The following is a 27,771-nucleotide window of genomic DNA, read 5'->3' on the forward strand; positions in this document are numbered from 1 at the left end:
TAATCGAGAAGAAATGATTGAAAAACCCGGAAAATGGTAGTCCCCTGCGCCCCTACTTTTGGTACTTCTTCATTCGGCCCTTGACCTTCTTGCGCCGGTGGAACATGACGAGGCTCACGACCCGCGCATACTTGCTGTTAAGCCGTGCCATAAGCAGCTTCGGAGACATCTGCACTGGCGATCCGTCTGGGTTCTTGACCGTCGTGTTGTGATCCCATTGTAGGGTTATCGGCTCGGCAGTGGCGCCACTGTCGTCGTTTTCGTCGCTCGACCCGATGCCAATCCATGCGCGGTATGCCCGTTGATCCTCAAGCTGCTGCTGAAGCGAGCGGTACACACGCTCAAGCGTCGAAATCGTCCTGTTTGTTGGTCGCCAGAGCACGTCGGTCGGACGCCACTGCCGCAGAATGTCCAGGTCGATGAGGTGCTCGCCAGCCGTGTTGTCGTCGCCAAACTGCGGTGGCACCGAGGGCTGAAGCTCGGTACGGCGGTTAGGCACCCCGTGCCAGTCGCCCGCAACGTCGTCGTTGGTCAATCTGACCCCATGGTCAGGCTGTGCCGCGGGGATGGAGTCACTGGCGAAGTCGCCCGTGGGGTCGTCGGCCGTGTCGTCCGCCGTTGGCAGCCCCTCGACGACGGCGGCATCAACTGGTTCCATGCCAGTGAGAGGGCGCATGGAGCGGTACCCGCGATCCTTGACCGCGTCAGCACGGGGTATAAGAACCCGGTCCACAACCCGAAAGGCATCTTCCACATAACCAGTGCGCGCCAAAGCCATGGCGTAATGGTTGTAGTTCTCGGCGTCGAACCCAAAGCCCGCGTTCCGATAGTCCCTCCAGAGCGACTTGATACGGTTATGCGCGCCCGCGTTCGCCAGCCCCTCAAGGACAAGCGATAAGGGGATGGTGAGGGTATGGGTCTTGGAACGTGCCCCAGGACGAGTGTCCTCCCCTTCTGGCGTCAGACGAGGAATGGCCCTCTTGGCCTCGCCGAATAGCCGCAACCACATTCGGTAGAGAGACTTGGTGTCTCCGGCGTTGCGATACGCGCCCATCATCTTTCCCGCTGTCATAAAGGAGTTCCCCGACAGGGCCGTGATTTGGTCGTAGTAGGCCTTCGCGCGCTCCACATTGCCTGCCCGACCGGCGGCAGTGATGAGAGGGCCGAAGATGTTCTCTATTGCCGATCCCCGAGCGCCCGGCTTCTCCAAGCTGAAGGGCTGGCCGAGTACTCCCATTGCAAAGTTATGGGCCTGCTCGAACGAACTCTCGCCTGGAGAATCGGCGTACGCCGAGACAATGATGGCGTATGTCACGCTCGTCGGTGCAATCTTGCGCTCGACCATGGCATCGTAGACAGCCCGCGCCGAATCGCGATCGCCCGATCGAAGGTAGGCGGCCAGAAGAATCGAGAAGACATAGACGTTTGGGGGCGGGGCGAAAATGTTCACTTGCGAGCGCGTGTCCATCTCCTCAAACAGGGTGCGCGCCTTGACAAGGTTTTCGTCGTCCGCTGCCGCTTGAATGACGAGCGCCCAAGCAGCGGCTGAAGGCGAGCGAATGCTGCGGAAGAGTCGCAGGATCGAGTTGAAGGGGGCGGCCACGTAGACGAATGACTTGAGGACGATGGTGGTGAGGGCTGGATCCTTCATCATTCCTGGCGGAATATCGCCGCACAGGTCAGCTGCGGCAACCCATTGCCCAGACTCGACATGTGCATTCAGCCGCGCTCTCCACGCAGCCACGGTGGGGGCATGACCCGCATCAATCATTGCCTGAAAGATGCTGGAGGCGTTGACGTAGTCGTGGGCTTTGCCGAATGCAGAAATGAGAGCGGTGTAGCAGCGCGTGTCGAGAGGTATGCCAGTTTCGAGCAGGCGGTCAAACACACGGACAGCGGCGTCAATGTTCCCCTGAGCACCATGCAGGTTCAGTAGCGACAGATAAGGCTCGATTGTGGGCCGGATTTGAATCGATTTGTCGAGGTACTCGTGGGCAGCCTCGGCATCACCAGAGGCAATAGCAGCCCGTTGAAGGATAGCCAAGGTATCCACCGCGTCATCCGCATCCCCGCCAAACAGGTCCAGCAAGATGTCGTGCGTCGCCTGGAGGTCGCCCGTAACAGCATAGGCGGTCGCAAGGGCCAAACGATCATCCCTTGTTGGGCCATATCGAGTGGCAATTTCGGTCCACACGCGCCTTGCCGCATCAGGCTCTCCAGCTTCGGCGTAGGTCCATAGCTCGCGCGACAGCGCTGAGTGGGGAGGAGCCGCGACCGATTCACGGAGACCGTGGAACACCTCCTTGGCTGCATCAAAGTGCCCAGCACGAGCAAGATTGCTGGCCAGTTTGGACGCTGTGGCGGGGGGGACGATGGTCGAGTTGAACTGCTGAACAATGTGTCGCCAGACATAAAAGGCGTCGGCGGTACGAGACGAGTCGCGGGTGATCGTTGCCAGTAGAACAAGCGCCACATGGTAGACTGATCTCGGAGGTCGTCCATCCGGCCCAGGTCGAAGTTGCGTCGACAGCCACTCTGCGGGGTTCCTCAGGTCGCCCAAGGCCTCGTGCAGACCGTCCCGGAGACGAGTCATCGCCGCCTTGTACTCGAAGCTGCCAGGTGTTTGACTGAGGATCTTCTGTAGTCGTGGTCCGGCGTAGCGAACCATTGATGCAATGTCCTCTGGCCGCTCAACCTCTCGCACCAACCTCATGTATGCCTCGAGCACATCGAGGTCCCAATGGTAGTAGAAGTCAGGCGAGGGCTGAGTTTTCAAAGCGACCCGGATACTAACGCTGAAGCTAGCAGCTGCCGAGTCGTATTCGCCAGCATGGGCTAATGCGAGTCCCCTCAGAGCACGCATGAGCGATTCAGAGAGGGGGACATCCTCCCAGCGGTCTCCAATCTCGTCTTTTGCGAGCGTCAAGACGTTTGCGAGCCAAGTCCAGTCGCTTTCGGTGGTCGACGGTGACGAGAAGACCTGGAATGTCGCCCATAGTCGATTTACAGGGATAATGAACAAGGGGTCCCGTTCTAGCGCATCGAACGCATGACGAAACTCTTTCGGAGAGGGGCGCGGGGTGGTGAAGAGCTGGTCCTTGGCCTCTTTAGGGATACGAGCCCATTCTGGGATCAATGGTGCGTGTGGGATATCGTAGTGGTGCCCCTTCTTTGGCGTTCGAACAGTGTCGTCCTCTGTCCAAGCGCCAGCACTGAGGTGGTCTCCACCATGGTGGTCGGCCGTCACGGGTTCGGCGAGCGCGTGAGCCGACGAGGCGAATCGCCGGGTTGTTCGGACTGGCGGCTGACTTGTTAGCTGCGACCACAGCAAGGCCTACTCACATAAAGCACCAAGCGAGCGGCATGTGCTCTAGCTCTATGCCTGAGGGTGGAAGGTCCAGCACCGCTGTCCAGATAGGACGAGCCGACGAGCCGTAGTACATGCGACACGGTCGACGGGGCGAGGCGGGCGGACATGGCGATGGCCTGATTGGGGCAGGCCATCGCCGCTGAAAACGCGATGGGGTATCGGAAGAGAAGCGACCGAAGCCTAGTAGATGCTCGGGGCCATGTCCTGGGCGCGTTGGTGCTTGCTCTTGTGTTTGTGACAGTGAGCGTTGTCGAGCTCTTGGTGTGATGGTGATCTTGTGATCTCGGCTGCACGGAAAATCGCGGGTGGTGGTCGTAAAGGCTCACTGGCTGGGCCGGTCTGGGTGGTGGAAATGTCAGTCGTAATTGATTCCGGATAGTGACCTCCACCTATCGGACACTTCCCATCACACATTTTATATTCGGTCCACCCAATTATGCCACCGAGTGACGTCCAGGTTCAAGTTGCTACCTTTGCCACCTAACAGGCGTCAAAAGTCACAAATCAGTCGTCGGCTCTGATCCATCATCATCCACAATGTCTTTGGCAGACTCACTCCTGGCCGACCTCGACGGTCTATCAGACGATGAGCCAGAGGTCCAGGCGGCGCCCGCCTCCTCATCAAAGGGACCAGGCCTCATGCTCCCACCACCGCCTCCCATCCGCGGCGCGCCCGCCGGCGGCTCTGGCTTGAAGCGCTCGCTCGCAGACGACCTGGAAGACGAGGGCGAGGAAGAGGACGACGGTGACCTCAAGATGGAAGACGGAACGAGCGCGGTCGGGTTCGTCCCCGAGGGTGGCGTGCGTCCAACCGACGAGCTGGATGCGGCCGAGGTCGAGCGGACAGACTTGACGGGCGTGCAAGATGTCTCCAAGGTCGCCAAGCTCATGCACGGCAAGAAGCTCAAGGATGTGCTAGAGGTGGGTGAACCCAATGATAGAGGAGCTGCTGACGTTATCCAGGGGATCGAGCGCTACACGGCAGCACCGACCGACATGTCGTCTGGTACTGGCGGACCGCTGGAGGAGAACCCAGAGTACCACCTCGTCGTCACCGCCAACAACCTCAGTGTCGAGGTCGATAACGAGATCATGCTCGTTCACAAGTTCATCCGCGATCACTACGGACCACGGTTCCCAGAGCTCGAGCAGATCATTGGCGACCCATGGGTCTACATCACGGCCGTCCAGGCGATCGGCAACATTGATGACTTGCAGAAGGCCGTCCTTCCCTCCCCTCCACTTCCCCAGGCGACCATCCTCTCCATCACCCTCACTGCATCCGGATCAAGAGGACGCAAGATGAGTGAGGGCGAGTGGGTGACGGTCCAGCGTGCTATCGAGGTTGCCAAGGACCTTCGTTCTGCCCGCGAAACCATCTTCAAGTATGTCGAAAGCCGAATGGCCGCGGTCGCTCCCAACATCAGCGCCATTGTCGGAACTGGTATCGCCGCCAAGTTGCTCGGTCTGGCTGGTGGTCTTCACGCGTTCTCTCGCGCGCCTAGCTGCAACATTATGCTCTACGGCGCCATGAAGCGGACGCTCGCGACGTCGCACCTGGCCGCTGTCTCGCAGCAACGCCACACGGGCTTCATCTTCCAGTCGGATATCGTGCAGTCTGCCGCACTCGAGGATCGCCGAAAGGCTCAGCGTGTGGTTTCGGCCAAGGTCTCCCTCGCCGCGAGGATAGACGCCGGCAAGTCGAGCCGCGATGGCTCGTATGGCCGCAAGCTCCTCGCCGAGCTGCAAAAGAAGATTGACAAGATGTCCGAGCCGCCACCCAACAAGATGATCAAGGCGCTCCCGATCCCCCAGGAGACTGCGCGCAAGAAGCGTGGTGGAAAGAGGTGCGTGGAAGGTGGAGATTCAGGATGTCGACTAACATTCCCAGGGCAAGGGCACTCAAGGACCAGTTTGCGCAGACCGAGCTGCGCAAGCTCCAGAACCGTATGGAGTTTGGCAAGGCCGAGGACGAGCTCGACATGGACGACGAGTCTGTGGGTCTCGGTATGATTGGCCAGGCTGGCAAGGTCCGCGCACACGTTACAGACGCGAGGAGTCGCGCCAAGCTCTCGCGCGCCAACAAGCTCCGTACGCAGCTGCTGGGTCGGTCAGCCACGTCGGACTCGGGGTCCGGTACGGCGACTTCGCTGTCGTTTACGCCCGTGCAGGGTATCGAGATTGTCACGCCGTCGCTGTCTGCGGCGCAGAAGGTGCAGGAGGCCAACAACCGGTGGTTTGCTGGCGGCACGTTTACGCATGTGCGCAAGGACAAGAGCTCCATTCCCGGGCAGGACAAGTAGAGTGTCCTCGCTCGTCTGTAGGCTGTAGATGCGTACGAGGCCATATGATGGATGTAGTGAGAGCAGTGGCGTTGAAATGTTGCTATTGCCACGAGGTGCCGTTGCCGGCATGACGTCGATCGCTCGCCACTTCGGCACGCGCGAGCCGCCCCCCACCCAAATTAAGTAGATGGCCAACCGAATCACGTCTCGTCTCCACAACATCACTCTCGACAATGCTCAGAAGGGCCGCCACGCTGGGGATCCGGCCCCGTCTCCGCGCGGCGAGGCCCCTCACCTGCACAGCACTCGCACGGCCCCGACTCGCGGCAGCAGTACCCCGGATCGTCCCGCCCCGCACACGGCACGTCTCGGACGTCGCGGACATTGCGGCCACTCCCCCGGACGTGACATCCGACGTGGTAGCCGACGCCGTCAACATCAGCGCGCGCGACGAGAGCGAGCGCGTCCACGCGTCCTTCTACGTCTCCAACGTCCTCCCCATCCAGCTCGGCTCGTGGGACATTCGGCCATGGCTCGCGCGCCTCACCGAGGAGCGCCTGCTCGAGGAGCTCGCCGACATTGCCGCCGAGCTCAAGGACGCGTACGGGTTCCGTGTCGAGAGCTGGGAGGTCGCGCGCAAGGACGGCGGCGTCTTCTGCCACTTCTCCTACTTTCCCCCGCACCCGCCCGAGCTGCCGTTAGTTGACACGGACTCCGACTTCCACGCGCCCGAGGACATCCAGCCCGAGCCGACGTCGCCCGCCGCGCTCTTCCTCCCGCGCTTCGTCGCGGCAGCGGAGAAGCACGGCGGATGGCCGTCGTGGCTCGGCTCGTGGTGGTCCAACTGGCGCGACGAGAAGAAGAACCGCAACGCCCGCACGGTCGACGACTCGGGTCACCACTTTTACCGCGGCGACGCGCAGGTGCTCCACACCGACTCGCAGCACGAGGTGACGGCGCTCCGCGGCTGGCAGCGGACGGCTGGCGCGGGCCGGATCTGGGTCGTGCGCGGTCGCCAGTGGACCGAGGACCTGAACCGCTTCCCGTCCAACCGCCTCCGCGTCGAGTTTGACGGGCCAGACATCTCGCAGGAGATGCTGTACACGCTGTTCAGGCCGTACGGGCGCTTGATGGAGATTACGCCGCCGGCGCCGGTGCCGGCGGGGAACTTGCGCTTTGCGCAGCTCCAGTTCTCGCGCATCGAGCCCTCGGTCGCGGCGAACAACTGCCTCCACGGGTTCTCGTCGCCGACCAAGACTGCAGACTACGACAGGAAGAAGATTGACAGCGACGCTGATATCAAGCTTGCGCGCCTGCGAATCTTCTACGAGAGCCCGCTCAAGGCGCACTACGTTCGCGACTGGGTCACGAACCACCCGCGTCTGTCCATCCCGATCATCGCGTTCCTTATCGGCACACTGTCGTACACTTTCTTCGACCCGATCCGCGCCTTCTTCGTGCGCTCCGAGGTTGAGGGCGCATGGAACATTGAGGACTACTCGGCTGTCAGGTTCATCCGTGATAACGTCTACCAGCCGATCATGACCAACCTGTTTGGCACGTCCTCGACGTCGCAGAGACGCAAGAAGAAAGAGACCCTTGGCCGCGCGTCGTGGAAGGATCGCGTCGAGGCCGAGAAGGCGGTTGAGAACTGGCTGTCAGAGTTCCCTAGCACGTTTATCGTCGTCACTGGCCCGCCGGGCTCGGGCAAGCACAACCTGATCAACCGGGTTGTCAAGCATACGAAGAAGTGGGTAGGAAGCGTGGCAAAGCTGACGGTTGCAGGCAAGCCATTGAGATCGATTGCGCCAGCATCGCCAAGGCCAAGACGGACGTGGCGGTGATTGATGGGCTGGCCCACGAGACTGGCTACTGGCCCACGTTCTCGTTCCTGCAGTCAATCAACGGGCTGATCGACCTCGCGGCTGTGGGCCTCATTGGACAGAAGGCTGGCTTTGCCACGCCGGTCGACGAGCAGCTGCGCTCCATGCTCGATGTCGTCACGATTGCCCTCAAGGACGCACAGGGCCATGCCGAGCATCAGCGGCAGCGCGCGCGCCAGTGTGCCGAGGACGACGTCGTGCTCAAGGCGGACCGCGAACACCAGCTGCGACTCATCAAGGCTGGTGTCTGGCACGATGGCCGTTTGGACTGTGTCGCTGGAAACGGAATCATGAGCGAGCTTGGCTTGGGCCAGGAGGAGCCGACCTTGAACGATGTTGACGGTTCGATTGTGCCTCTTATCGACGGCAACGCGCCCATTGACGGCGAGGGTGTGCCTCCTACGACTGGTCTGTTTGACAAGCAGGCCGCTGCGGCCGCCCAGCCTCCGGCGCAAGAAGATCCCGAAATCGACACCGAGGCCGAGCTCATCGCGACCATGCCCATTGTCATTCTGCGCAACTTTGCCATCAAGCCCGCGCGCGGCGACCTCTGGAATGTCTTGTCCGAGTGGGGCGCGTCGCTGATTGAGAACAAGGTCGCCCATGTCATTGTCATTGGCGAGGGCTCGACCACGACCAAGACGCTCACCCGCGCGCTGCCGTCCAAGCCTCTTGACCTGGTCGCACTCTCAGACGCCGACCGCGGCAACTCGCTCGAGTATGTGCGCGAGAAGCTCGGCAACTCGGGCCACCTTCGCGATCTTGACTCGGAGGACGAAGCCGACATTGCCAAGCTCGGCGGCCGCATGGTCGACCTCGAGCTGCTCGTGTACAAGGTGCGCAGTGGCCAGTCTGTGCACGAGGCGGTGCACGACATTGTGCTGCGTAACATTGTCGAGCTGCGCAAGGTCGGCTTTGGCGACGACACCGAGGACGCAAAGCACCTCCAGTGGACGCGTCCACAGGCGTGGAAGATTGTCACCGAGCTGGCCAAGAAGCCCGAGATCTCGTACCCCAAGCTGCTGCAGGACTTCCCCTTCAAGGGCGCCGAGGCGAGCCTCAAGGCGCTCGAGGAGCACGACATTATCGGCATCGTGTACCACGACGGCCGGCCGTCGCGCATCCGTCCCGGCAAGCCCGTGTTCGTCGAGGCCTTCTCGCAGCTCGTGAAGGGTGAGTGAGGCGTGTGGAGCAGTGCTGACCGCCAGACGACGTGTTCCGCGCCCAGTGCCAGATCGAGTACAACACTGCGATCGGGACCAAGGCCGAGTCGGAGATCAAGACGATCGAGGACGAGCTCAACACGCTGCGCGAGATCTCGGCCAACGGCGACAAGCTTGGCGTCGGCGAGGGCGGCTGGTTCGGCCTGACAAAGGGCTCACCCGTGTACCAGCGCGCACAGTACCTGCTGGCCAAGCTCGACACGGCGATGGACAAGCTCAACAAGGCGGACGCGGATACCACGGAGCAGAAGAAGGTGTTTTCTTCCGGCAAGGCGTAGGGTGGCAGCAAGAGTACGAGTGTCGATCTGTACCAGTCGTATCCATGTATGAGTATGCATCGAAAGGCCCCTTCATCAGCCTCACACATCCCCACAACCCCTGTCCTTCACCACAACACTGCATAATCACTAGTCTGCATACACCTACACCCCCTCACTGTGCCTTGTCTCAGGCTTGGGTTGTGTCTCGCGGCTGAGCGCCCGAGACAAGCGGCGGCCGATGCCCGGGCGGCCGTCTGCGCCGCGCGGGTCGGCCGACCTGCCGAGGATCTGCTCTGCCTCGCGCGAGCCAGCGGGCGGGATGTTGCCCGAGATGCTGATCTTGACGGGGTTAACGCCCTGCTGGTGCGCGAGGGCGAAGATGATGTCGAGCTCCTCGAGCGAGTACTTCTTGGTCTCGGGGAACCAGATCCAGACGACGGGCGCGATGATGAGGATGTTGCAGGCCGCGAAGAGGGCGTACGTGCCCCACTTGATGCCTGCGAACATGGGGCCGGTGGCCATGACGACGTAAAAGTTGAAGAGCTAGCGGGCGTCAGCTGGATTCTGAGCGCTCAGACCTACCCAGTTCGTGGCCGTGGACAGGGCGTTGGCGGGCGCGCGGATGCGGATGCCTGGGCGGTGAGTTCTGCCACACAGGTGCCACACTCGACCACTCACCTGTCAGCTCGGCGGGGTACAGCCACGACATGCCGAGCCAGCCGACCGAGAACCACGTGTTGAAGAGGAAGAGCATGAGGACGCTGACGCCCTGGGCCGCCTTGTTGCCCCTCGCGTTGGTGTTGTACAGCCCGGCGAGGATGGCCATGGTGGCGCCCTGCGCGAGCGCCATGTAGAACATGAGCGGGCGGCGGCCCCAGCGCTCGATGAGCAGGATGGCGACGAGCGACGTGAGGAAGTAGACGGTGCCGTTGACGCCTGAGAGGACGCGGGACAGCGTCTCCTTGATGCCCATGTCCTGGAGCACCGAGGTGAGGTAGTACGTGATGAGGTTGATGCCTGGTTGCGTCAGCCACACGTTGCGGGGCACATGTAACCGCGATACCCACCGCTGATCTGCTGGAAGCACTGGGACAGCATGCCGATGAGGGTGCGGCGGAAGTTTTGCGAGTTGCCGTGCGTGAAGATCTGGCGGAACTGGAAGCCCTCGGACGACTCGGCGGCGACGGCGTCGAGGATGCCGTGCCACGTCTGGCGGACGGCGGGGTCGTCGACGCCCGTGTTGTCGAGCGCGGCGAGGACGGCGAGGGCCTCGGCGTTGCGTCCGCGCGCGACGAGCCAGCGCGGCGACTCGGGCAGCGTGAAGACGTACATGAACGCGATCATGACGACGGCGAAGACGATTTGCTGGGTGCGTCAGCGCCGTCACCTGGGGCCACTCACGAAAGCAATCGGGAAGCGCCACGCCACCTCGCCCTTGGTAAAGTAGAAGCCGAGGTTGAGCCAGTACGAGATCATGATGCCGAAGGTGATGAGCGAGCCCTCGAAGAGCACGAGCTGGCCGCGGCGGTGCGGCTTTGCACACTCGCTCTGGTACGCCGGCACGGTGGACGTGAGCAGGCCGTTACCGAGGCCTGTGACGACGCGGCCGACGAGCATCATGGCGTAGTCGACTGCCGCGGCCTGGATAATCGCGCCGACGATCATGATGACTCCGCCGCTATGGCACGAGCGTCAGCGAGTGCCGGGGGGGTACCACAGCCTCGCGCCGCGACTTTGTCGCGTCGCCCGCCCCCACTCACAGCGAAATCGTGTGCCGCCGCCCAAGCTTGTCACCGACCCAGAGGTTGCTGAGCGCGCCGGCCATGCACCCGAGCTCGTAGATGGCGATCAGGAGGGACTGGAGCGTCGCGTTGTGCCTGTTCTCGAACGCGCCCGACGTGTCGGTCATGGGGAAGCGCGCGACGAACGACGGGAGCGTGAGCAGGCCCGACATGACGCCCTGGTCGTAGCCGAAGAGGGTGAACTGCGAGCAAGCGAGCGCGCATCAGCGCGCGACCTGGCACCGAGGCCCTTCAACTCACGCCAGTGCCAGCAACAAACGTGACCATAAAGTTGAGCGCCTTGCCGCGCAGCTTCGTGGGCCGCAGCGCCGCCGCCTCGCCGAGGTCGATGGGCGGGGTCTCGAAGCCCGCCTCGCGGCTGGCGCTCTTCGTGAGCGCCGTGTCGTCCTTTGTCGTATCGAGCTTTGGTTCTGCCGACATGGTGTGTGTGGGGGGTTGTGGGGCTGCTCGTTCGACCCCTCCCGGCTTATATGTACGCCTCCTGTCGTCCAGCAGCCGACAACGGCGACCCCAGAAACCGGACGAGAGCCCCGGGGGGGGGTGTTGGAGACCGAGGGGGGGCATAGCTCCGGAGCGGCGCACGCACCGCTCCCCCGCGCCGGACTTGCTCGCGCGAGCACCACTATTCCCGGGGTGGCTTTGGGCCTGCCTGCTCTGCGCTCTTGCGTCCTAGTCGCGCCTTGGCATGACGACGGGCAGCCCACCTGGCCCCATGTGGGCTGGGGCCGGTGCGGCGCGTGCCTCGCCACTAACTCCACATCGGCTTTATTCAGCTCCTGTCGCCGGCTGGGCTGCGGGCAGGGCTGCGTCGGCAGGCAACTGAGCGCGGCTGAAACCGTCGCCAAGTCCGTTTTCGGGGCTGCGCGCGGGGGTTGGAATCCAGGGTGGGGGAGTGGGGGATGTGGTTGTGGCAGACCACATTCCACATTCGACCACAACCCAGTCCTCCGCCCCCACCACCCCCACCGCCCTCACCACCATCCCACACCTCCCAAAGCACACATCTTCGCTAGTATATCGGTTAGTATAACCGCCTCTCATGAGATATTCCATCGCGGTAGAGCAGGGTTCGACTCCCTGGCGGAGAAGGAGCGCGAGTGTCGCTGCGTTTTTGAAGTCAGGAGAGGGGAGGGGGGCGAGGGGCGAGCGTGGCTGGCGGCGGGGCCGGTGCGTCAGTGGCGGCCGAGCATGTATGTCCGACACGCTTCCCTCGGCTGGCCGTCAAGAGAGGAGGGGCGGTCGGCGATTGTGCCTATGTACGGGTGCCGCAGACGCACGGCCGCAGCAGAAGAGGGGTCGACGTGGACGAGCGGGCGGCGTCGGTGCGTCAGTGGCGGCCGGGGCGCCATGTTATCTGGGACGCCGGTGGCCCCTCTCTGCGTCCTGCCCCCCCTCAGCTCACGTCACTGGGCCCGACGCCTGCCCGACGCCTGTCTGACACTAGATTAGATCCGAGACCTCTAGTCGCGCCCCCGCCAATAGTACAGTCTATGCATGCTACCGCTACCCCCCTACCGCCGCCTGAACGCATTCTTGCTCGCGCTGCGCTCCACATGTCGCCGCTTGGTCCGCCCGCCCTCCTTGAGCACGTCGGCCTCGTCCTCGCCGCCCTTCTCGAGCCCGGCACCAAAGCGCTCGACCTTGTCGCGCTTGCGGAACGAGCCGCCAGAGTACTCGTCGGCGTCGTCGACCAGGCGGTCCCCCTTGCCGCCCGTCGACTTGGGCACGAACGACATCTCCATGCCGCCGTCGCCCGCGCGGCGCATCGCCAACACGCCGTCCGGCACGGCCGACGCCGCGGCCTTGCCCTTGCTCGACGACGCCTGCAGCCGCTGCCCGAACGTCTGCGGCTTGGACGGGCCAGAGTCGCCGCCGACCACGAGCTGCGGTCGTCGCCGCCCAGTCGCCGGGAAGGAGCGCGACGACGATGCCGACTTGACGCTCGCTGGGTCGTACTGCAGCAGGTCTGGAGTCAGGTTTCGTCTTTCACGTGCAAACTCACCGCCGTCGTCGCTCTCGTCGTCGTCTTCCTCCTCGCTGTCTTCTTCGTCTTCCTCCTCGCTCGGCTCGTCCTCGCTGGGCGCCTCGGCGGCGGCCTCTTCCTCCTCCTCCTCGCTCTCGCTGTAGCCCAGCGACGACGCCTTGTCGCTGTCGTCCTCCTCCTCCTCGACGGCGGTCCTGAGCCGGCCGCCGGCCGCCGCCGCGGCGTTCTTGTTCGCCGTAGCCGGGTTGAGCAGCGCAAACGTGCGGCTCGACTCGTCGATCTCGAAGTCGGGGTTCTGGAACAGCTCGGCGAAACGCGGGTCGGCGAGCACCGACTCCTTCTTGGGCTTATCGCCGCCCTCGCCGCCCTCCTCGACCTCGCCGCGCTTCTCGCGCTTGCGCCTCTCGGCCGCCTCCTCGCGCTCCTGCTCCTTGCGCAAGCGCTCTGCCAGCGCCTTGTTGACCTTTGGCTGCTCGCGCTTGGCACGGATGCGCGACTCGGTCTTGGCGGCCATACGCTCGGCGACAATCTTGTCGCGGTGCTCGGCGTAGCTCTGCGGGTTGGCGATGAGGCGTGCAGTCTGGTACAGCTTGAGGGCGAGGAAGAAGCCGTGCATGTAGGGCTTGAGGGTCGGTGTGCCGATGAGGTGCGTGAGGCCGAGGGTTTCGAGCTCGGCGCGGTCGACAAACTTGAAGTCGGAATACGCGCCCTTGCCGGCGCCAGTCGTCTCGTTGGCCATCTCCTCGGTAACCGAGTCGAGGAAGCTTGCCCAGCGTGGCGCCGGTCCAAACTCTGGCACGTAGTACGTCGACAGGGGAGCTGCCTCGCACGCCACGAACATCAGTCCCGACTCGGGAACCGGGTGCAGGTCGACGAGCGGGTTGGGCGGGTGGAGCGAGAGGTGGTTTGTCGACGGCTCGTTCTTGTCCCACACCTTGATGACCTTAGAGTCGGCAGACACGACGCGGCCAGCGTCCTCCTGGTGTCCGCCGCCGCGCAGCCAGTCGACGCAGCGAACCGCCTCGCCGTAACCTTGGTCCTTGACGGCGAACGGCGTCGCCGAGCGCAGGTCATACAACAGCGTGTGGCCCGAGCTCGTTCCAACGGCCAGGCTCAGCCCGTCGGTCGGGTGGCTCTTCAAGCTCGTAATCGACAGCTTCTGTTCCGCCGCAAACGAGTCATACTCCTGCGCGGGGAGAAGCGACGCCGTAGGCAGCTGCAGGCGCGTGAGGGACGACCTCGACCTGGGGTCCCAGAACTCGACGACGCCGCCGGCGCCGTCGAGCCCAAAGCTCCACAGCCCGTGGCGCGGGTTGACGTCGAGGCAGTTGACACCCTCGACGTCGCGCTCGCGGCCGTTGCCCCAGCCCTTTGCGACGTCCAGCGGCGTCATGTACCGCCCCTCCTCCAGATTGAACCGGAACACCTCGGTGCCGGTGCACGCGACGAGCGCGTCGGCCGACGGCGCGTGGTACCCCAGCGCGCGGCCGTAGATTGGCAGCCGGACAGTGTGGTGCAGCCCGCCCTGGGTGTGCAGCTGGAGGCTGCGGTCGCGCTGGAGGTGCAGGCTCTTTGTCCAGTCGTCGGAGAGCAGCACGAAATCAACGTTCTCGGCATCGGTGACGCGCTGAAACTTCTCAGTGAGCTGCTCCAGGTCCCACACCTTGATCATGGGCTTGTACGTGCCCGTGCCGATGGCGTGCAGCCCGTCGGCGGTCGTGCGGATCTTGATAGCGGCGGTGGGGAACGTAAAGTCCTGGATGAGCTCGAGCTGCCCGAGCGTGTGCTGCGTCCGCACGCGCTTCTTGTGTCCTGCCGTCGTCTTTGTCGGCCGCGCCTTGATGGTCACCCATGATGGCAGCGAGGTTGACGAGGTCGACGACGGCCCGTTGACCGTGTAGACCTTGGGGAATGCTGTGGGTGCTGGCATGGTGCAGCGCTGTGTCGTGCGTCTGCGTCGTTCTGCCGCTGCTGCTGTCCCAATGCGCCGTGAGGTTGTAGTGATGTGTTGTTGTTCGCAGTCAACCACCTCGATCTCACCGAAATCTTCAACTTCTGGCGGGCGGCGACGGGAGCAAATCCGCTCACGCGCCCGGGGGCCCCACACACCTCTCCCACGGTCGCCGCTTGGGCCACTCCACTCTCGACCTGCTCAAGCCGAACACATTGTCCTTCGTCAGCGCTGTTGTCGACCGCCTCACACCCAAAGACCCATGTCGCTCCGTCTCTGGCCCGGCCTCGCCGCCGCCGCGCGGGCGGCGTGCGTCGCGCCGCCTCTGCCCCGCGCTACGCCCCTCCGCAGCCTGAGCACCACGGCGCAGCTCGCGCGCCTCGTCGCGCCCCCACCCAAGTCGGCCTCGCCGTTCGCCAAGCTGCGCTGGACGTGGCCCGCGCCCAAGGCCACGGGCTCGGCCGGCCCCTCCCCCTCCTCCCCGTTCACCTCGTCGTTCCTCCGCCGCGCGTTCGGCACGTCGCCCGCCCGCGGCGTGCGCAACACGTACTTTCCTAGAAATAGCAGCGGAGGAGGCGGAGGCGGTGGGCAGCGTCCTCCCCCCCGCTGGTGGCGGCAGCTCCGCGTGCGCCTCGACGCAATCTCACCCAACGCCATCACCTACATCCTCATCGGCATCAACACGGCCATCTTCTTCCTGTGGCAGTATGGCATCAGCTCCTACGTACGTCCCCGTCCTGCTGCCCCACTCACACCCAGCAACGCTTCAAGGACCCGTCGACGCTCGTCTTCATGACCAAGAACTTTGTCCTCTCCGACATGAACATTTTCCAGGGGCGGCTGTGGACCCTCATCACGAGCTGCTTCAGCCACAATACGTCGCAGCACATCTTCTTCAACATGCTCAGCCTGTACTTCATCGCGCCGACTGTCGCTGGGTAAGTCTCCTGTTCGTCTCCTCTCTGACGCCCAGCGTTATCGGCACGTCAGCCTTCCTCGGCCTCTACCTCGGCGGTGGTATGGTCTCGTCCCTCATCTCGCTCGCGTGGAGGCGCTACGAAGGTGACAGGAACGGCAGCGTCGGCGCGTCGGGCGCAGTCCTCGCCACACTCGCTTTCTTCGGCACCCTCTTCCCCCGCTCCACCTTCCTCGTCTTCTTCATCGTGCCAATGCCCGCCTGGGCCCTCATTGGCGGCATGTTTGCTGTGAGTCGAGCTGCTCTGGTCGCCGTAGGCCTCTAACGCCCCCAGTACGATCTCTATGGCACTCTGTCTCATCGCCAGACCAGGGTTGACTCGGCCGGCCATGTCGGCGGTATCCTGGCCGGTGTGTTCTACGCACTGCGTGTCCGCCGCCGCGGCATCTCTGGAGGCACTCGGTGGTAGACTTGGGACGTAGGCATCTCTGCACTGTACTTTTCCCCACTTAGCCATGCACAATCACAATGTCACTGCTGCCACTTGTCCGTGTCTCCACGATACTACATCCGTCATGAGGTCATAAGGAAGTGTCGCGGAATGGACGCAAAATCTAGGTTTTGGTGATTGGGGTACAACAAGGTGGTCGAGATGAGATGCCAGTGTGTATTGACGAGTCCTCGTGAACAAAAATGGATGGGATGGGCCGCGCTCAGGTGTATGCGTCGACAAAGTCGCGCGTGACACTGTTGAACTCGCCGAACGGGTTCTGTTCCTCGCCGCTGCCGCCGCCCGTTAACTCCTTGGGCGTCAGGATACCGGGTGTGCCGGGTGCGACAGCCGCCAGAGAGCCGGCCTGCCCATGGATAATGTCCTGGTCGTCGCGGTCAAAGTCTAACGACTTGCTGTCGCGGATCGTCCGGAAGTTGACAGTGTCAACACCGTTCGACTCGGCTGGGATGATCGGGGGTGTCATGTGCCGCAGCAGACCCCACGAAACGTTTTGGAACCACTTGTGTTGCTTGACCTCGGACGCGCCCGAGGAAGAGCCTAAGCGCTTGTGCTCGTCCTTTGTGAGGAGCTTCCGGATGAGCGACTTGCATAATGTCGTCGTCGGTCTGTCGTCGGGGAAGTTGACTTCAGACTTGAGCACATTGCTGAACGTCGTGTTGCGGTCTCTACCCTTGAACGGCGTGGTTGCGAACTGAAACGTCAGTTGTGTTCACCGGCCTGTGCACCACACTCACGACCATCTCGTAGATCAGAATGCCCAAGGTCCACCAGTCGACGGCTGACGTGTGTCCGCATCCCTTGATCACTTCAGGGGCAATGTATTCTGCAATGTCAGCGAGCTGGAATCAAACGCCGACCCACCCTCTGTTCCGACAAACGAGTTTGTGCGGAAGTCGGCAATGCAGCTGCGTGTGTCGACAAGGAAGACACCGTTGGTGGTGCTCTGCTTGATGGTCGCGGGTGCACCGCCCGGCTCGCCCGACTGCTTTGACAGGTCAAAGTCTGACAACATGATGTGGCCGGACTGGTGCAGGAGGATGTCTGGGGATGTTAGTGGTGCAATGAAGTCAAAAGATACACCATACTCACTCTCTGGCTTGAGGTCGCGGTAGATGTAGCCGTTGAGGTGCAAGTACTCGAGCGCGGCAATGACCTCGGCCGCATAGAACTTGGCGTGCTCCTCGGCGAGGCACTTGCCTGGGCGGGTCTGCAAGGCGCGGAAGAACTCGCCGCCCATGCAGTAGTCGAGAACGAAGAAGAGGTAGTCCTGCGACTGGAACGAGTGGAAGAGTGTGACAATGAAAGGATGGTTCGCCGTCGCCAAGATTTCCTGCTCGGCCAGAGCACGCTTGATCTTGTTGCGCTTGATCATCTCCTTCTTGGAGAGCACCTTCATGGCGAACAGCTTGTCCGTCTTCTTCTCTCGCACCAGGTAGACCTTGCCAACATCGCCCTTGCCGAGGAGCTTGATCTTCTGGAACGAGCTGGGCGACACTTGGACCGAGCTCGTCTTGATCGAGTTGGAGCTGTACGTCCGTCTGAAGGCAGCCTTTTGCGGCGGCTCAGAGGGCAGAGGCACGCCGAGGTTGGGATCGCGATTGCCTTTGCCAACATTGCTGGTAGAATGTGACCGAGATCCGCGGGTTCCCGTAGCCGAAAGCTTGGACGGCTTGAGCAGCGAAGGGGTTCCGGAGCGTGCTGGTGTCGTCGTGCCCGAAGCCGACGGTGACCCGGGCATGTGGGCCACGGAAACGCCAGGCGGCGACGCTGTGAGGTCTACCGACCCACCACCCAGTGCGCCATGTGGTACTGGGAGCGGAGGTTCTGGCGTTGTCACAATCTTGACAGGGAGCGGGGGGACACTTGGGGCATCGTTCTTGCTGCCGCCGCTGGTGAAGAGCGCCTTGGCGTTGGGTGCCGAGACGACACGGCGGATAAAACGAGTGGCCACCGAGCCCTTTGTGGAAGGCGACTTTGCGCCTCGTGGCTCTTCACGCGATACCGAGGCGTCGCGCTTCCTTCCTGGCGTATGCGGAGACGTATGTGATGTGGACCTCGAGTCTGGGGGACTTGCGCTGCTGCTCGATTTTGTCTTTGCCAGGCCCTTGTACTTTTCGGCCTTGCTTCTGCCGAGAGAGCCGCCATCGTGGCCTGTAGCGACGCTGGTGCTGCTACCCACTGGTGTCGAGAAAAAGCGGCCCTTGAAACCGGTCGCGCCAGCGCTCGGCGAGCGCGGTAGCGGCGGATGTGCGCTGGGCCCACTGCCGCTGGTAGTAGTGCGGAGCGACGTTGTGGAGCCCGTCACGATTGCCGGGAGCGCGGGGGACGCCGTGGACGGGTTTGTCATGAACGATGTGGGTATGCGGGACCGTGACGAAGACGACGAGCGATCTGTCGTGTGGGTCGAGATCGAGTAGGCGTTGGAATCTGGGCGGTTGTCGCTGTGCGATGTGGACGGGCCGAGTGGGGCGTTTGACGCCGCCGTTGTGCCGCCAGTGGTGGTGGAGGTCGCGTTCCAGGGCTCTGCTGGGTATGCACTGGGAGGGAACGGCGACGGGCCGTTTGAGCTTGGTGTGGAACCCGAGGGCGACGACGACATTGCAAAGGGTGCACTATGGACCGAGCTGGCCTGCTCGTGACTTTGATCACGGACATTGTGCTCATCCACGGCGAGTTTGTCAGCAGCGTGGGTGACTGCCGTCGCGAAATCATCGCTCGCACCAAAAGATGACGAGACTTCGAGTTCGGGAATCATGGGCGCGGCTTCGTGGTGATGGTCGTGGGCGTGCTCGCCCTTTGCCGAGCCATTGCTGCTGCCGTTTGCATGCTTGTTGAGCTTGAAGACTGAGCGCCAGCGGGAAGAGTGGCCGTGTGTGCCAGAGGGGGAGCCCGGTCGCGGAGGGTAGGGTATTGACCCCGACGGCGTCGAAGAACTGATGCCGGCCGAGGGCGAGTACTGATGTGGTGGAGCTGATGCGAGAGACATCGGGGGGGAGGGGAGGTGGGAGAGGGAGGTCGAGTTGGGTACGAGGGAAGGCGAGATGGGAGTCGAGGGGTGGTGCACGCTACACGGGGGCGTGTTCTTGACGCGCTAGGGGGAGTGTCAGAACGACTGTCGATCCGGTGTCTGGGCGGTGGGTAATGTCGCGCGTGATGCTGCTGCGCTGCTGCAGACGAACAAGGAATGGGCTACTGGACCATAGGCGAGTAGAGCGGGGTACAAGTTGTTGACTGTTGATCTGGTCGTTGGATGTGATGTTGGGTTTGTAACGCGTTGGACGTGCGTGACGACGCGGTGGATACAGAGGACAGGAGCGGGGAGCGTAGCGAGAGAGAAGGCGAGTGGGAGTGGGTAGGGGGTTGGGGGGAGCGACGGTGGCGGGAGGAGTTGTCGATGGGGTGTCGCGAGATGCACAGTGGGAGGAAGGAGACGAGTGGTGCGCGATGTGATGCGGCGGTTGTTTAGTGGTGCGTGCAGTGCAGCCGAGTCGTCGTGGTGCAGTGGTGGTAGTGGTGGGTGGTGGTGGTAGAGTACGTGCGTGTGTGCAGTGGGTGTGTGTGGGTTTGGGTAGCGCGGATGAGCCAAGGAAACCGACAGAGTCGAGACAAGGGCCCTTTGGGTGCTTGTTGCGCCTGGGACACGGGGGGAAGGGCGGAAGGGGGGGATCAGCAGCAATAATACTAGTAGAGTAATAGAAGTTGTGCCAAACGCGGGTCAATCTCTTCCAGCCAGCAGTGTATGCACCACCGACGCCTTTGTAATCCAACCTTCTTCTTGTTCTTTCTCTCTGGCGCCACGCCCCGCGCAGCTTGCCGCTTGCCCCCCTTGCCCGTCGTCGGGAACAGCCAGACACGACCCCCTCCACCCCCTGCCCTGGAAAAAACCTGAACAGGTCTCACAGGCAGGCGGGCGGGCCGGGGCAAAGTACAACGCGGACGCGAGTCAGACGGGTGCATGGGCAATAAGCTGTACAGTATGCATCGTGAGTGGTGCAAGTAGGAGCACGAGGACGGGGACGAGCACGAGCACGAGCACCACCACGCCACCCACCGGCATAGCATTACTCCCAGCAAGCACCGACCTACGCCTAGTACGTGCGCACTCGCACTGGGCTGCTACTCGCGCGCTCGCTCCCAAGCCAGAAAGCCCAGGCCCATGTGGGATATTCCCGCCCAGCGCGCCCAGCGCCCAGTCGCGCGCAGCCACCGCGCCGCCGCACCACTCTGCCATGTGTTCAGGAGTCGGCAGTAGGCGGCACCGCGGCACCTCGACTTAGCGCGCGCGCGCCTGGCCAAAATGAACAATTAGAGGAGCCATGTGTGCAGGGTCAAGCCGCCGCCGTGTGAATTGTAATCTCGCATTAGAGAATCGATTCCCGCTGCCAGGCTGGCCTGCAACGGCCACCGCAGTAAACACACCCACCCGCCCCTGCCGTTTTGCAACACGTTGCCGGTAGCCTCCCCGAGACCAGGCAGCGGCATCCCGCTCGCGTACCGACGAATCATCCATCCTGAGCGCGGCCTGCTTTGAGGGTGCCACGTCGAGTCGAGCCGCGACGAGCAAGGCACTGTACCCGGGGTGCGTGTGTTCCTGGCCGGGTGGGTGGCCGGCGTGGGTGTGGCGCTCGCCGCTCACCGTGCCCAGCTCGCTCGTCGCGGGCCGCATCATGACGCACCGCGCTGTGTGCGTGCCAGTGGCCATTACGTACCTCGGATGCACGATGCACCACGCGAATGGCAAGCATCGACGCCCGCCCGCCCAGCCGCATCCGCACAAACCTTCTTTGAGCAGCAGCGGCAGCAGGCAGTAGCACATCATCCGCCCACAAGCGACATGGCCACGCCGGGATCTGGAACCGGAGGCAGCGGCAGCGGCAGCGGCAACGACGGCGCGCAGCCCAGCGCGAGCGGCAACGCAGGCAGCAGCGCGGGGGCCCACGCCTCCTCGTCGGCACACGAGCGCGCAGCGAGCGTCGACATGGACGCGGGCTCGCCGTCGCCGGCGCCGCCCCCGCCCAAGCCGCGGCGAGCGAGACCCGCGCCGCTCTCCCCAATGGCAGACTACCAGTCGGACGACGCGCTCAACGCGCCCGCGCTGCCCGCGAGCCCGGCCCTCAGATCGCCGAGACAGCCGGTGAGCCCGTCGCCATGGGCGCGCGGCGCGCGCGCGACCCAGGCCTTCCCCCCGCCCAACCCGGGCGCGCGGACGCCCACCGTGCCGGCGTCAGCGTTCGCCGTGCCCGGCCTGCACGGGTTCACGCGCCAGTCGTGGGCCGCGCGCAAGGTCGCGCTGATTACGGGCATTACGGGGCAGGACGGGTCGTACCTCGCCGAGTGTGAGTGGGGGGGGGGCGGCGTGCACAGACGTGAGGGCGGGGCGGGGCGGGGCGGGGCGGTGATCGTGGCGTGGCACTGTTGCCCGTCATAGCTTCGCCGGCGATCGCCCGCCAGGCCCACCCCCCACGCCGCTCGGCGCGCTTCGCGCACCTCGCGCACCTCGCTGACGCCGACACCCAGTGCTGCTCGACAAAGGCTACCAGGTCCACGGCATCATCCGCCGCTCGAGCAGCTTCAACACGTCGCGCCTGCACCACCTGTTCTCCGAGGCGCGGGTCGAGCGGCTCGCGCTGCACTACGGCGACTTGACGGACAGCACAAACCTCGTGCACATCATCTCGCAGGTGCAGTGAGTCGAGTGGGCGGCTGGGCGCCAGCCCAGCCACGAGGCTGCAGCCTCGTCGCCCGGTCACGCCCGCCACCGCTGACGCCGCAAGGCCGTCCGAGGTGTACAACCTCGGCGCGCAGTCCCACGTCAAGGTGTCGTTCGAGATGGCAGAGTACACGGCGAATGTGGACGGCACGGGCGCGCTGCGGCTGCTCGACGCGATCCGGACCTGCGGGCGTGAGTGCGGGGGCGTGCAGCCCGCTTAGCCGCGGCGCCACTAACCCGCCCAGTCGACCACCTCGTAAAGTTCTACCAGGCGTCTACGTCCGAGCTGTACGGGCAGGCGGTAGCGTGCCCGCAGGACGAGAGCACGCCGTTTCATCCGCGCAGTCCGTACGGCGTGGCCAAGCTGTACGCGTATTGGATTACGGTCAACTACCGGTGAGTGTGAGCGGCGGCGCGAAGCGGTGCCGCCAGCCTGTGTGGCTGCTCGTCACCCAGCGAGCTGCCACCCCCCACCCCGCCTACTGACCCCACGCGCAGCGAATCCTACTCCATGTTCGCCTCCAACGGCATCCTGTTCAACCACGAATCCCCGCGCCGCGGCCGCACGTTCGTCACGCGCAAGATCTCGCGCGCCGTCGCCGAGATCAGCCTCGGGAGGCAAGAGTGCATGGTCATGGGCAACCTCGACGCGCTGCGGGATTGGGGGCATGCGCGGGACTACGTCGAGGGGATGTGGCGGGTGCTGCAGCAGTAAGTGGGCGATGTGTTGGTGTGCTCACGCCGAGCTCCACCCCCGACGACTTCGTCCTCGCCTCAGGCGAATCCCACACGGTGCGCGAGTTCATCGAGGCCGCGTTCGGCGTCATCGGCCGGCGCATCACCTGGTCCGGGGTAGGCGTCGACGAAGTCGGCACCGACGACGCCGGGCGCGTCGTCGTGGGCGTCGACGCGCGATACTTCCGCCCGGCAGAGGTCGACAGGCTGCAGGGTGATGCTGGGAAGGCGCGCCGCCTGCTCGGGTGGGCGCCGACAGTGGGCTTTGCGGACCTCGTGCGTGAGATGGTCGAGGCGGACGTCGCGAGTGCAAAGTATTTGATTGAGGATTTGAACTAGCCGCGCCTAGAGCGAGCGCGCAGCGCGAGCGAGGGCGCCGAGTTCGCCGGACCGCCTATTCCTGTAGCATATGACATATGACACTTGATGCATCTGTGTGTGAGTAGGCGGCGTGAGTATGTCAGTGTGGGCCGCTCCCCACGCCTCGCCATTAGCCACTGCGCCTCCGCGCCGCTCGCTGCGCTCGCGGCCTCGCGCTACACGGTGACATACTACATCCGAAAGCCAACAAGCCAACACCACTCCCATCACGCGTACGTCACCCGGGCATGTACAAGCAACTTCTTGAGCCCGCCCTCGGCGTGCAGCAGGTCCATGTCGTCGCTGCCGCCGACCGACTTCCAGTCGACAATGAGGTTGGGCACGGTGCGCCGGCCGGTGAGGTACATGAGGAGGTTTTGGATCACCTGGCCGTCGGCTGGGCGTGTCAGTGGTGTGTTGCCGGCGACTTGGCAGCGTCTCGTGCCCCCCCCCCCCCTCCCCCCAACTCACCCCTCTCGTCCAGCTCGATAATGTACGGCCCCGGGTGCAGAGGGTACTGCTTGAGGATATTCTTGCCGTTCTTCGAGTACGGGCAGTAGGTCTGGCGTCAGCACTGGCCCCACAGCTGCTCCTCACCTTCGAGAATATGGTGACACGCTGCATCGACTCCGCGTTGATGACCCACGAGTCCTCGAACACGTCGACCTGCTCGGGATCCGCCTTGAGCAGCATCTTCTGGAAGCCCTGGACGCCCATGTCGTCGAGCTCGGCGCTGGTCGGCTCCTCAAAGTCGGACGGGAACTGGCCGCTCTGCGCAATCCACCAGATGAGCGAGCGCGTCTGGAACGTCTTTGCCGTGGCCAGCTCGGCCTCCTTGCTCTTGATCGCCTCGTCCTGGGCCGCAATCTCCTCGTCCGACTTGGCCACCTCCTCGACCGCGTTGTCGACCGACTTTTCGTCCTCGGCGATCAGCTCGTCGTCGTCGTCGTCGGAGTGCGTGACCCTTGACCCGGTCCCGGCGCCGGAACCCGCACCCGCACCCGCGCCGCCTAGCCGGCCGCCGGGCCTCTTCGCGCCGGCGTTGTGCACTGGCATGTCCGTCTTGCGCGGCACCGGGACCGCCGGCGCCTTGTCGCCCCGCGTCGACGTGAGCGCGAACAGCAGCAGGCCCGCAACGACGAGGAGCACAAACGGCGTCGACCAGCGCCCGCGCGACTTTACGAGCTGCACGAGCCGACGCGACGGGGACAGGCCGGCGCCGCCGCGCCGCCGGTCGCCGCCGTTCGGCAGCGGCAGGCCCGACGGCGACTTTTCAGAGAACGAGGGGACCGAGATGGTCGGCATGGATTGCTGGACGCGGCGCGGCGTGAGCGATCCGAGGCTGCTGAGCATGTAGCGAGGCGGGGGGCGGAGATCGAGTGGGGCTGCGCTTCGGCGTGTCCACTTGGAGAGAGGAGAGAGCAGTCGAGCGTTGCGATGTGGGTGGGTGGGCGTGCGAGGGCGCGATCGGCGAGCACGAGCAGTCGAACACGAGCAAAACAAATGCAAACGCCGGCGGCGAGCGGCGTCGAGGTAAAGGCGAGGGTACCGCTGCTTGCTGCTTGTTGTCGCTGCTGGCCAGACGCTGGCGGCTTAAAAGGCTTCGGGGAGGCGCTGCCGTGAGCACCGAGAGACCTGAGGTGGGCGGGTGGCCACCGGGTGGACGGCGGCGTGGCGTGTGGGCGCGCGGGCAGGGAATGGAGGGGGAACGGCTAAGGCGAGCAGCGGCGTGGCGGCAGGCGGCGTTCCTTGGCAGTGTAATCTTGCCTGGCGACTTGTGGGATCGCGTCGTTGCTGCTGGCCGGAGATTCCAGGCTACTCGTTGTCGTCGTCGTCGAACTATGGGGGAGAGTGCAATGCCAGTCGCGGGTGCGATGCTGCTATCGTCGTCGTCGTCGTCTGTGCAGTGCACCCAAAGCAAGGAAGGAAGGAGCAAGGCAGATGACTCAAGTCCCGCCGGTTTGGCGCTAGCGCCCTTAGTTAGCCCTCGCCTCGTCGTGCTCAAATGCGCCGGCCGACCCAGCGCAATGAATGAATCGTTTCACTTGTCACTGCGCAGGCTCAACAACGACGCACCTTGAATTGGGTCGGTGTCTGGGGGGCTGCAGTGGGCGATGAATGCAATGCCAACAGCAGCACGCAGCGACAACAACAACACGGCTGTGACCACCAAGACGCGTCCACCCCACCCCGCCAGCCTTCGTGCCCGGCCATCGAGCCCTGTGTCATGTCTGGTCCCCGCAGAGCCGTGGTACTGAATAAAAGCAGCCAGCTGGCCCGCTCTCCCGGCACAAGTCACAATCACGGCACGCTCTGACATGGCCCGCTGGACTGGACAATGACAGGGCGACCCGACCCCGACCCCATCTGCATTGTCGGTCAGGCAGTCACAGTCAGGGACCACTCTGTTTCCTTGCGGCAGGCAGGACAGAGGTCATGACTGGTGCCCACAACCCCGCTCACTCATCCCTCTCCATTAGCCCCAAACCTACTTAGTCAGGCTTTCTATCATCCCAACCCGGCCACGAGATCGCGCGACCACCGCACCCCGCTATCACGTGGATCAAGACAACCTTCTACGCTATCTCCTCGACGACCATCACTCACACACACACACCACTCCTGCACTCCGTCGGATCCCCCCCCCCCCCATGCAAACCCCCATGCCCCAGCCCACCACCGATACGCATTCACATGGTGACAACCCTACATGACCATGATGCCGAGTCTGAATGTGTGCGCTTTGAAAGTCTTCTTGTGGAATTAACTATTTACAATTGCGTGGTGCGACCCAGCTGCCGGCCAGCTAGATCAACAACCAATGATGGTGTTTAGGCGGAGGCCTTGACCTCCTTCGTCTCCTTGACCTCCTTGGCTTCCTCCTTCACAGTCTCACTGTAGCGTTAGCACCTTGTCGAGAGCGCCATGACCCACCCAGTCGCCTCAGCGAGCTCGATAGGCTTCATCTCCTGAGCAATCTTGGCAGTGACCTTGCGGTCACCGACAGACGAGCCGTTGATCTTGTCCACAGCCTCCTGCTGCTGAGTAGGGTCCTCGAGCTCGACAAAGCCAAAGCCCTTGGAACCGTGGAAGGGGCGGCGGCCGGGCAGGCGGCGTAAGCCCCTGATAACATTGGCCGACTTGACCTTGATCGAAAGCTTGGTAAAGAGCTCGGTAAGGCCAGCGTCGTCGACCGAGAAGGGGAGGTTGGCAACGAAGACGGTGTCCTGGGTTGTCAACGGTGCCCAGGTCAACGGCAATGCGCAGAGCGGCAGATAGTCACTCCCGCCAGCTCCACTCACCTTGCTGACCTCGCCGGTCAACTCGAGACGAGGCTTCCTCTGTTTGGGCTCCTTAGGCTCCTTGGCCTCCTTGGGCTTCTTGTCGGCCTTGTCGCTCTTCTCCTTCTCCGAGGTCTCGCCGTCGGTCTTCTTAGCCGGGGCCTTGGTCTTCTTGGGCTTGGCCTCGGCGTCGACGTCGGCAGCGGCGTCCTCGCCGTCGTCAGGTCCGCGGCGACGGGCAGTCTAGTTGTTAGTCAAGCTCCATAGGTACCCCACCCACCTTGGCAGCCTTCTTCTTCTTGGGCTTGTCGGCCTTGTCACCGGCCTTCTCGCCCTCGGTGGCCGTCGCCTCGGTGTCGGTCTTGGTGGCGGCCTTGGTCTCCTTGCGCTCGGCGATGATGGCAGCCTTGCGCTCGGCGTTCTCCTCCTTGGAACGGGCAATCTCGAGCGAGATCTTGCGCTCACCGATCTCTGCGCGGGTTAGAGTTGCTCCAAGGGGCTGACCACTTCAGCTCACCCGTCTCGTTGAGCTTCTCGACGGCGTTCTTGGCATCCTCCTCCTTCTTGTACGTCACAAAAGCGTAGCCAGCAGGGCGGCGGCTCTTGAAGCGGGTAGGAAGGATGACAGAGAGACTGGTGATAACGCGTCAGAGGCACGTCATCGGTAACTGGCGGCGGTACCCACATTTCACCGCCAGCCTTAACAAAGTGCGCGCGGACCTCCTCCTCGGTAGCCTGTAGCGTGTCAGACGGCGTTCTGGCACGGCCACACGTGTCGACTTACAGTGAAGGCAAGGTTTCCGACGTAGACCTGTGGAGAAAGGGGTAAGTGTCAGCGCAATGTTCCACGCGCCTCTAGCCTGAAGCCGAGGCCCTTGGACATGTCATGGAGGTCGCACGAGTGGCCCCACGCCCAGACGCGCGTGAGCAACCTCGCAAAGAGGCTTGCCGCCATCCCTAGGCTAGCTCGCAAGGAGGTGGTGCCACCACAAGCCCCTGTCCCCTGCTCCGCCCCCGCCATTCCTCGGAGCGCCTCGGGCACACAGGCCCTCGCCACCGCCCAATCGAGGCAAGCGAGCACTACTCACGCGGAATCCCTCTTCCTCGGGGGTGGTAGTAGCGACCGCGGGGGCGGCGGCGGCGGCCGGGGCAGCGGTGGTGTCGTTAGGCGCAGTCATTGTCGCAGGTAGGGAAGGTCGTGTGCGAACTTGTTGTAGGTTGTCTTGTGCGCGCGCGGCTGCGGCGGGAGGGAAGGGGGTGGGTGGGGGAGAGAGGAGGGGGGGTGAATGAAGACGGAAGGGGGGAGAGGCGACGCGAGGCGGTGATTGCCCGTTGATCTGCTCTTGTGTAGTCGTTGAAAGAGACTGGGCAAAGAGAAAAGAGAGACGAGCGAGTGAGAAAGGAAGACGAGAGAATGGCGCGGCAGCGGCGGCGGCGGCGGCGGTGGCAGCAGCACGCCAGACTGCTGACTGCCAGCGCCAGTCGAGCCAGCCAGCC

The 27,771-nt window shown here is 63.6% G+C and overlaps 10 protein-coding genes across 10 annotated transcripts; 4 read left to right on the plus strand and 6 right to left on the minus strand.

Moving 5' to 3' along the window:
• Positions 1 to 52: 52 nt before the first annotated feature.
• Positions 53 to 3,477, minus strand: Q8F55_001953 (uncharacterized protein; the record flags this gene model as incomplete). The annotated part of the gene is made up of 2 exons (XM_069350566.1): positions 53 to 3,304; positions 3,343 to 3,477. The coding sequence occupies 2 exons, from the start codon at positions 3,475 to 3,477 to the stop codon at positions 53 to 55; spliced, it is 3,387 nt and encodes a 1,128-aa protein (XP_069210952.1).
• Positions 3,478 to 3,907: 430 nt separating this feature from the next.
• On the plus strand, positions 3,908 to 5,673 carry PRP31 (U4/U6-U5 snRNP complex subunit prp31; the record flags this gene model as incomplete). Its single annotated transcript, XM_069350567.1, has 3 exons — positions 3,908 to 4,291; positions 4,334 to 5,217; positions 5,262 to 5,673. The coding sequence occupies 3 exons, from the start codon at positions 3,908 to 3,910 to the stop codon at positions 5,671 to 5,673; spliced, it is 1,680 nt and encodes a 559-aa protein (XP_069210953.1).
• Positions 5,674 to 5,888: 215 nt separating this feature from the next.
• YME2 (mitochondrial escape protein 2) lies at positions 5,889 to 9,039 on the plus strand (the record flags this gene model as incomplete). The annotated part of the gene is made up of 3 exons (XM_069350568.1): positions 5,889 to 7,405; positions 7,441 to 8,711; positions 8,747 to 9,039. The coding sequence occupies 3 exons, from the start codon at positions 5,889 to 5,891 to the stop codon at positions 9,037 to 9,039; spliced, it is 3,081 nt and encodes a 1,026-aa protein (XP_069210954.1).
• Positions 9,040 to 9,183: 144 nt separating this feature from the next.
• Q8F55_001956 (uncharacterized protein) lies at positions 9,184 to 11,243 on the minus strand (the record flags this gene model as incomplete). The annotated part of the gene is made up of 7 exons (XM_069350569.1): positions 9,184 to 9,564; positions 9,604 to 9,653; positions 9,700 to 10,038; positions 10,089 to 10,386; positions 10,423 to 10,699; positions 10,782 to 11,005; positions 11,064 to 11,243. The coding sequence occupies 7 exons, from the start codon at positions 11,241 to 11,243 to the stop codon at positions 9,184 to 9,186; spliced, it is 1,749 nt and encodes a 582-aa protein (XP_069210955.1).
• Positions 11,244 to 12,334: 1,091 nt separating this feature from the next.
• Positions 12,335 to 14,737, minus strand: ENP2 (Small ribosomal subunit biogenesis; the record flags this gene model as incomplete). Its single annotated transcript, XM_069350570.1, has 1 exon — positions 12,335 to 14,737. One exon carries the CDS (start codon positions 14,735 to 14,737, stop codon positions 12,335 to 12,337), a length of 2,403 nt encoding a protein of 800 aa, XP_069210956.1.
• A 283-nt stretch (positions 14,738 to 15,020) lies between these two features.
• Q8F55_001958 (uncharacterized protein) lies at positions 15,021 to 16,143 on the plus strand (the record flags this gene model as incomplete). Its single annotated transcript, XM_069350571.1, has 5 exons — positions 15,021 to 15,067; positions 15,110 to 15,482; positions 15,518 to 15,696; positions 15,732 to 15,963; positions 16,009 to 16,143. The coding sequence occupies 5 exons, from the start codon at positions 15,021 to 15,023 to the stop codon at positions 16,141 to 16,143; spliced, it is 966 nt and encodes a 321-aa protein (XP_069210957.1).
• Positions 16,144 to 16,387: 244 nt separating this feature from the next.
• NRC2 (serine/threonine protein kinase, AGC) lies at positions 16,388 to 18,787 on the minus strand (the record flags this gene model as incomplete). The annotated part of the gene is made up of 4 exons (XM_069350572.1): positions 16,388 to 16,879; positions 16,923 to 17,011; positions 17,050 to 17,229; positions 17,278 to 18,787. The coding sequence occupies 4 exons, from the start codon at positions 18,785 to 18,787 to the stop codon at positions 16,388 to 16,390; spliced, it is 2,271 nt and encodes a 756-aa protein (XP_069210958.1).
• Positions 18,788 to 21,241: 2,454 nt separating this feature from the next.
• On the plus strand, positions 21,242 to 22,972 carry Q8F55_001960 (uncharacterized protein; the record flags this gene model as incomplete). Its single annotated transcript, XM_069350573.1, has 6 exons — positions 21,242 to 21,524; positions 21,706 to 21,874; positions 21,963 to 22,090; positions 22,144 to 22,294; positions 22,397 to 22,609; positions 22,645 to 22,972. 6 exons carry the CDS (start codon positions 21,242 to 21,244, stop codon positions 22,970 to 22,972), a joined length of 1,272 nt encoding a protein of 423 aa, XP_069210959.1.
• Positions 22,973 to 23,220: 248 nt separating this feature from the next.
• Positions 23,221 to 24,346, minus strand: Q8F55_001961 (uncharacterized protein; the record flags this gene model as incomplete). Its single annotated transcript, XM_069350574.1, has 3 exons — positions 23,221 to 23,390; positions 23,465 to 23,555; positions 23,591 to 24,346. The coding sequence occupies 3 exons, from the start codon at positions 24,344 to 24,346 to the stop codon at positions 23,221 to 23,223; spliced, it is 1,017 nt and encodes a 338-aa protein (XP_069210960.1).
• Positions 24,347 to 25,824: 1,478 nt separating this feature from the next.
• Q8F55_001962 (uncharacterized protein) lies at positions 25,825 to 27,452 on the minus strand (the record flags this gene model as incomplete). The annotated part of the gene is made up of 8 exons (XM_069350575.1): positions 25,825 to 25,888; positions 25,928 to 26,220; positions 26,296 to 26,517; positions 26,555 to 26,745; positions 26,792 to 26,907; positions 26,960 to 27,009; positions 27,059 to 27,085; positions 27,363 to 27,452. The coding sequence occupies 8 exons, from the start codon at positions 27,450 to 27,452 to the stop codon at positions 25,825 to 25,827; spliced, it is 1,053 nt and encodes a 350-aa protein (XP_069210961.1).
• Between the last annotated feature and the right edge of the window lie 319 nt (positions 27,453 to 27,771).

The sequence above is a fragment of the Vanrija albida genome (assembly GCF_041260175.1).
Source record: "Vanrija albida strain AlHP1 chromosome Unknown contig_2, whole genome shotgun sequence".
Lineage (NCBI taxonomy): Eukaryota > Fungi > Basidiomycota > Tremellomycetes > Trichosporonales > Trichosporonaceae > Vanrija > Vanrija albida.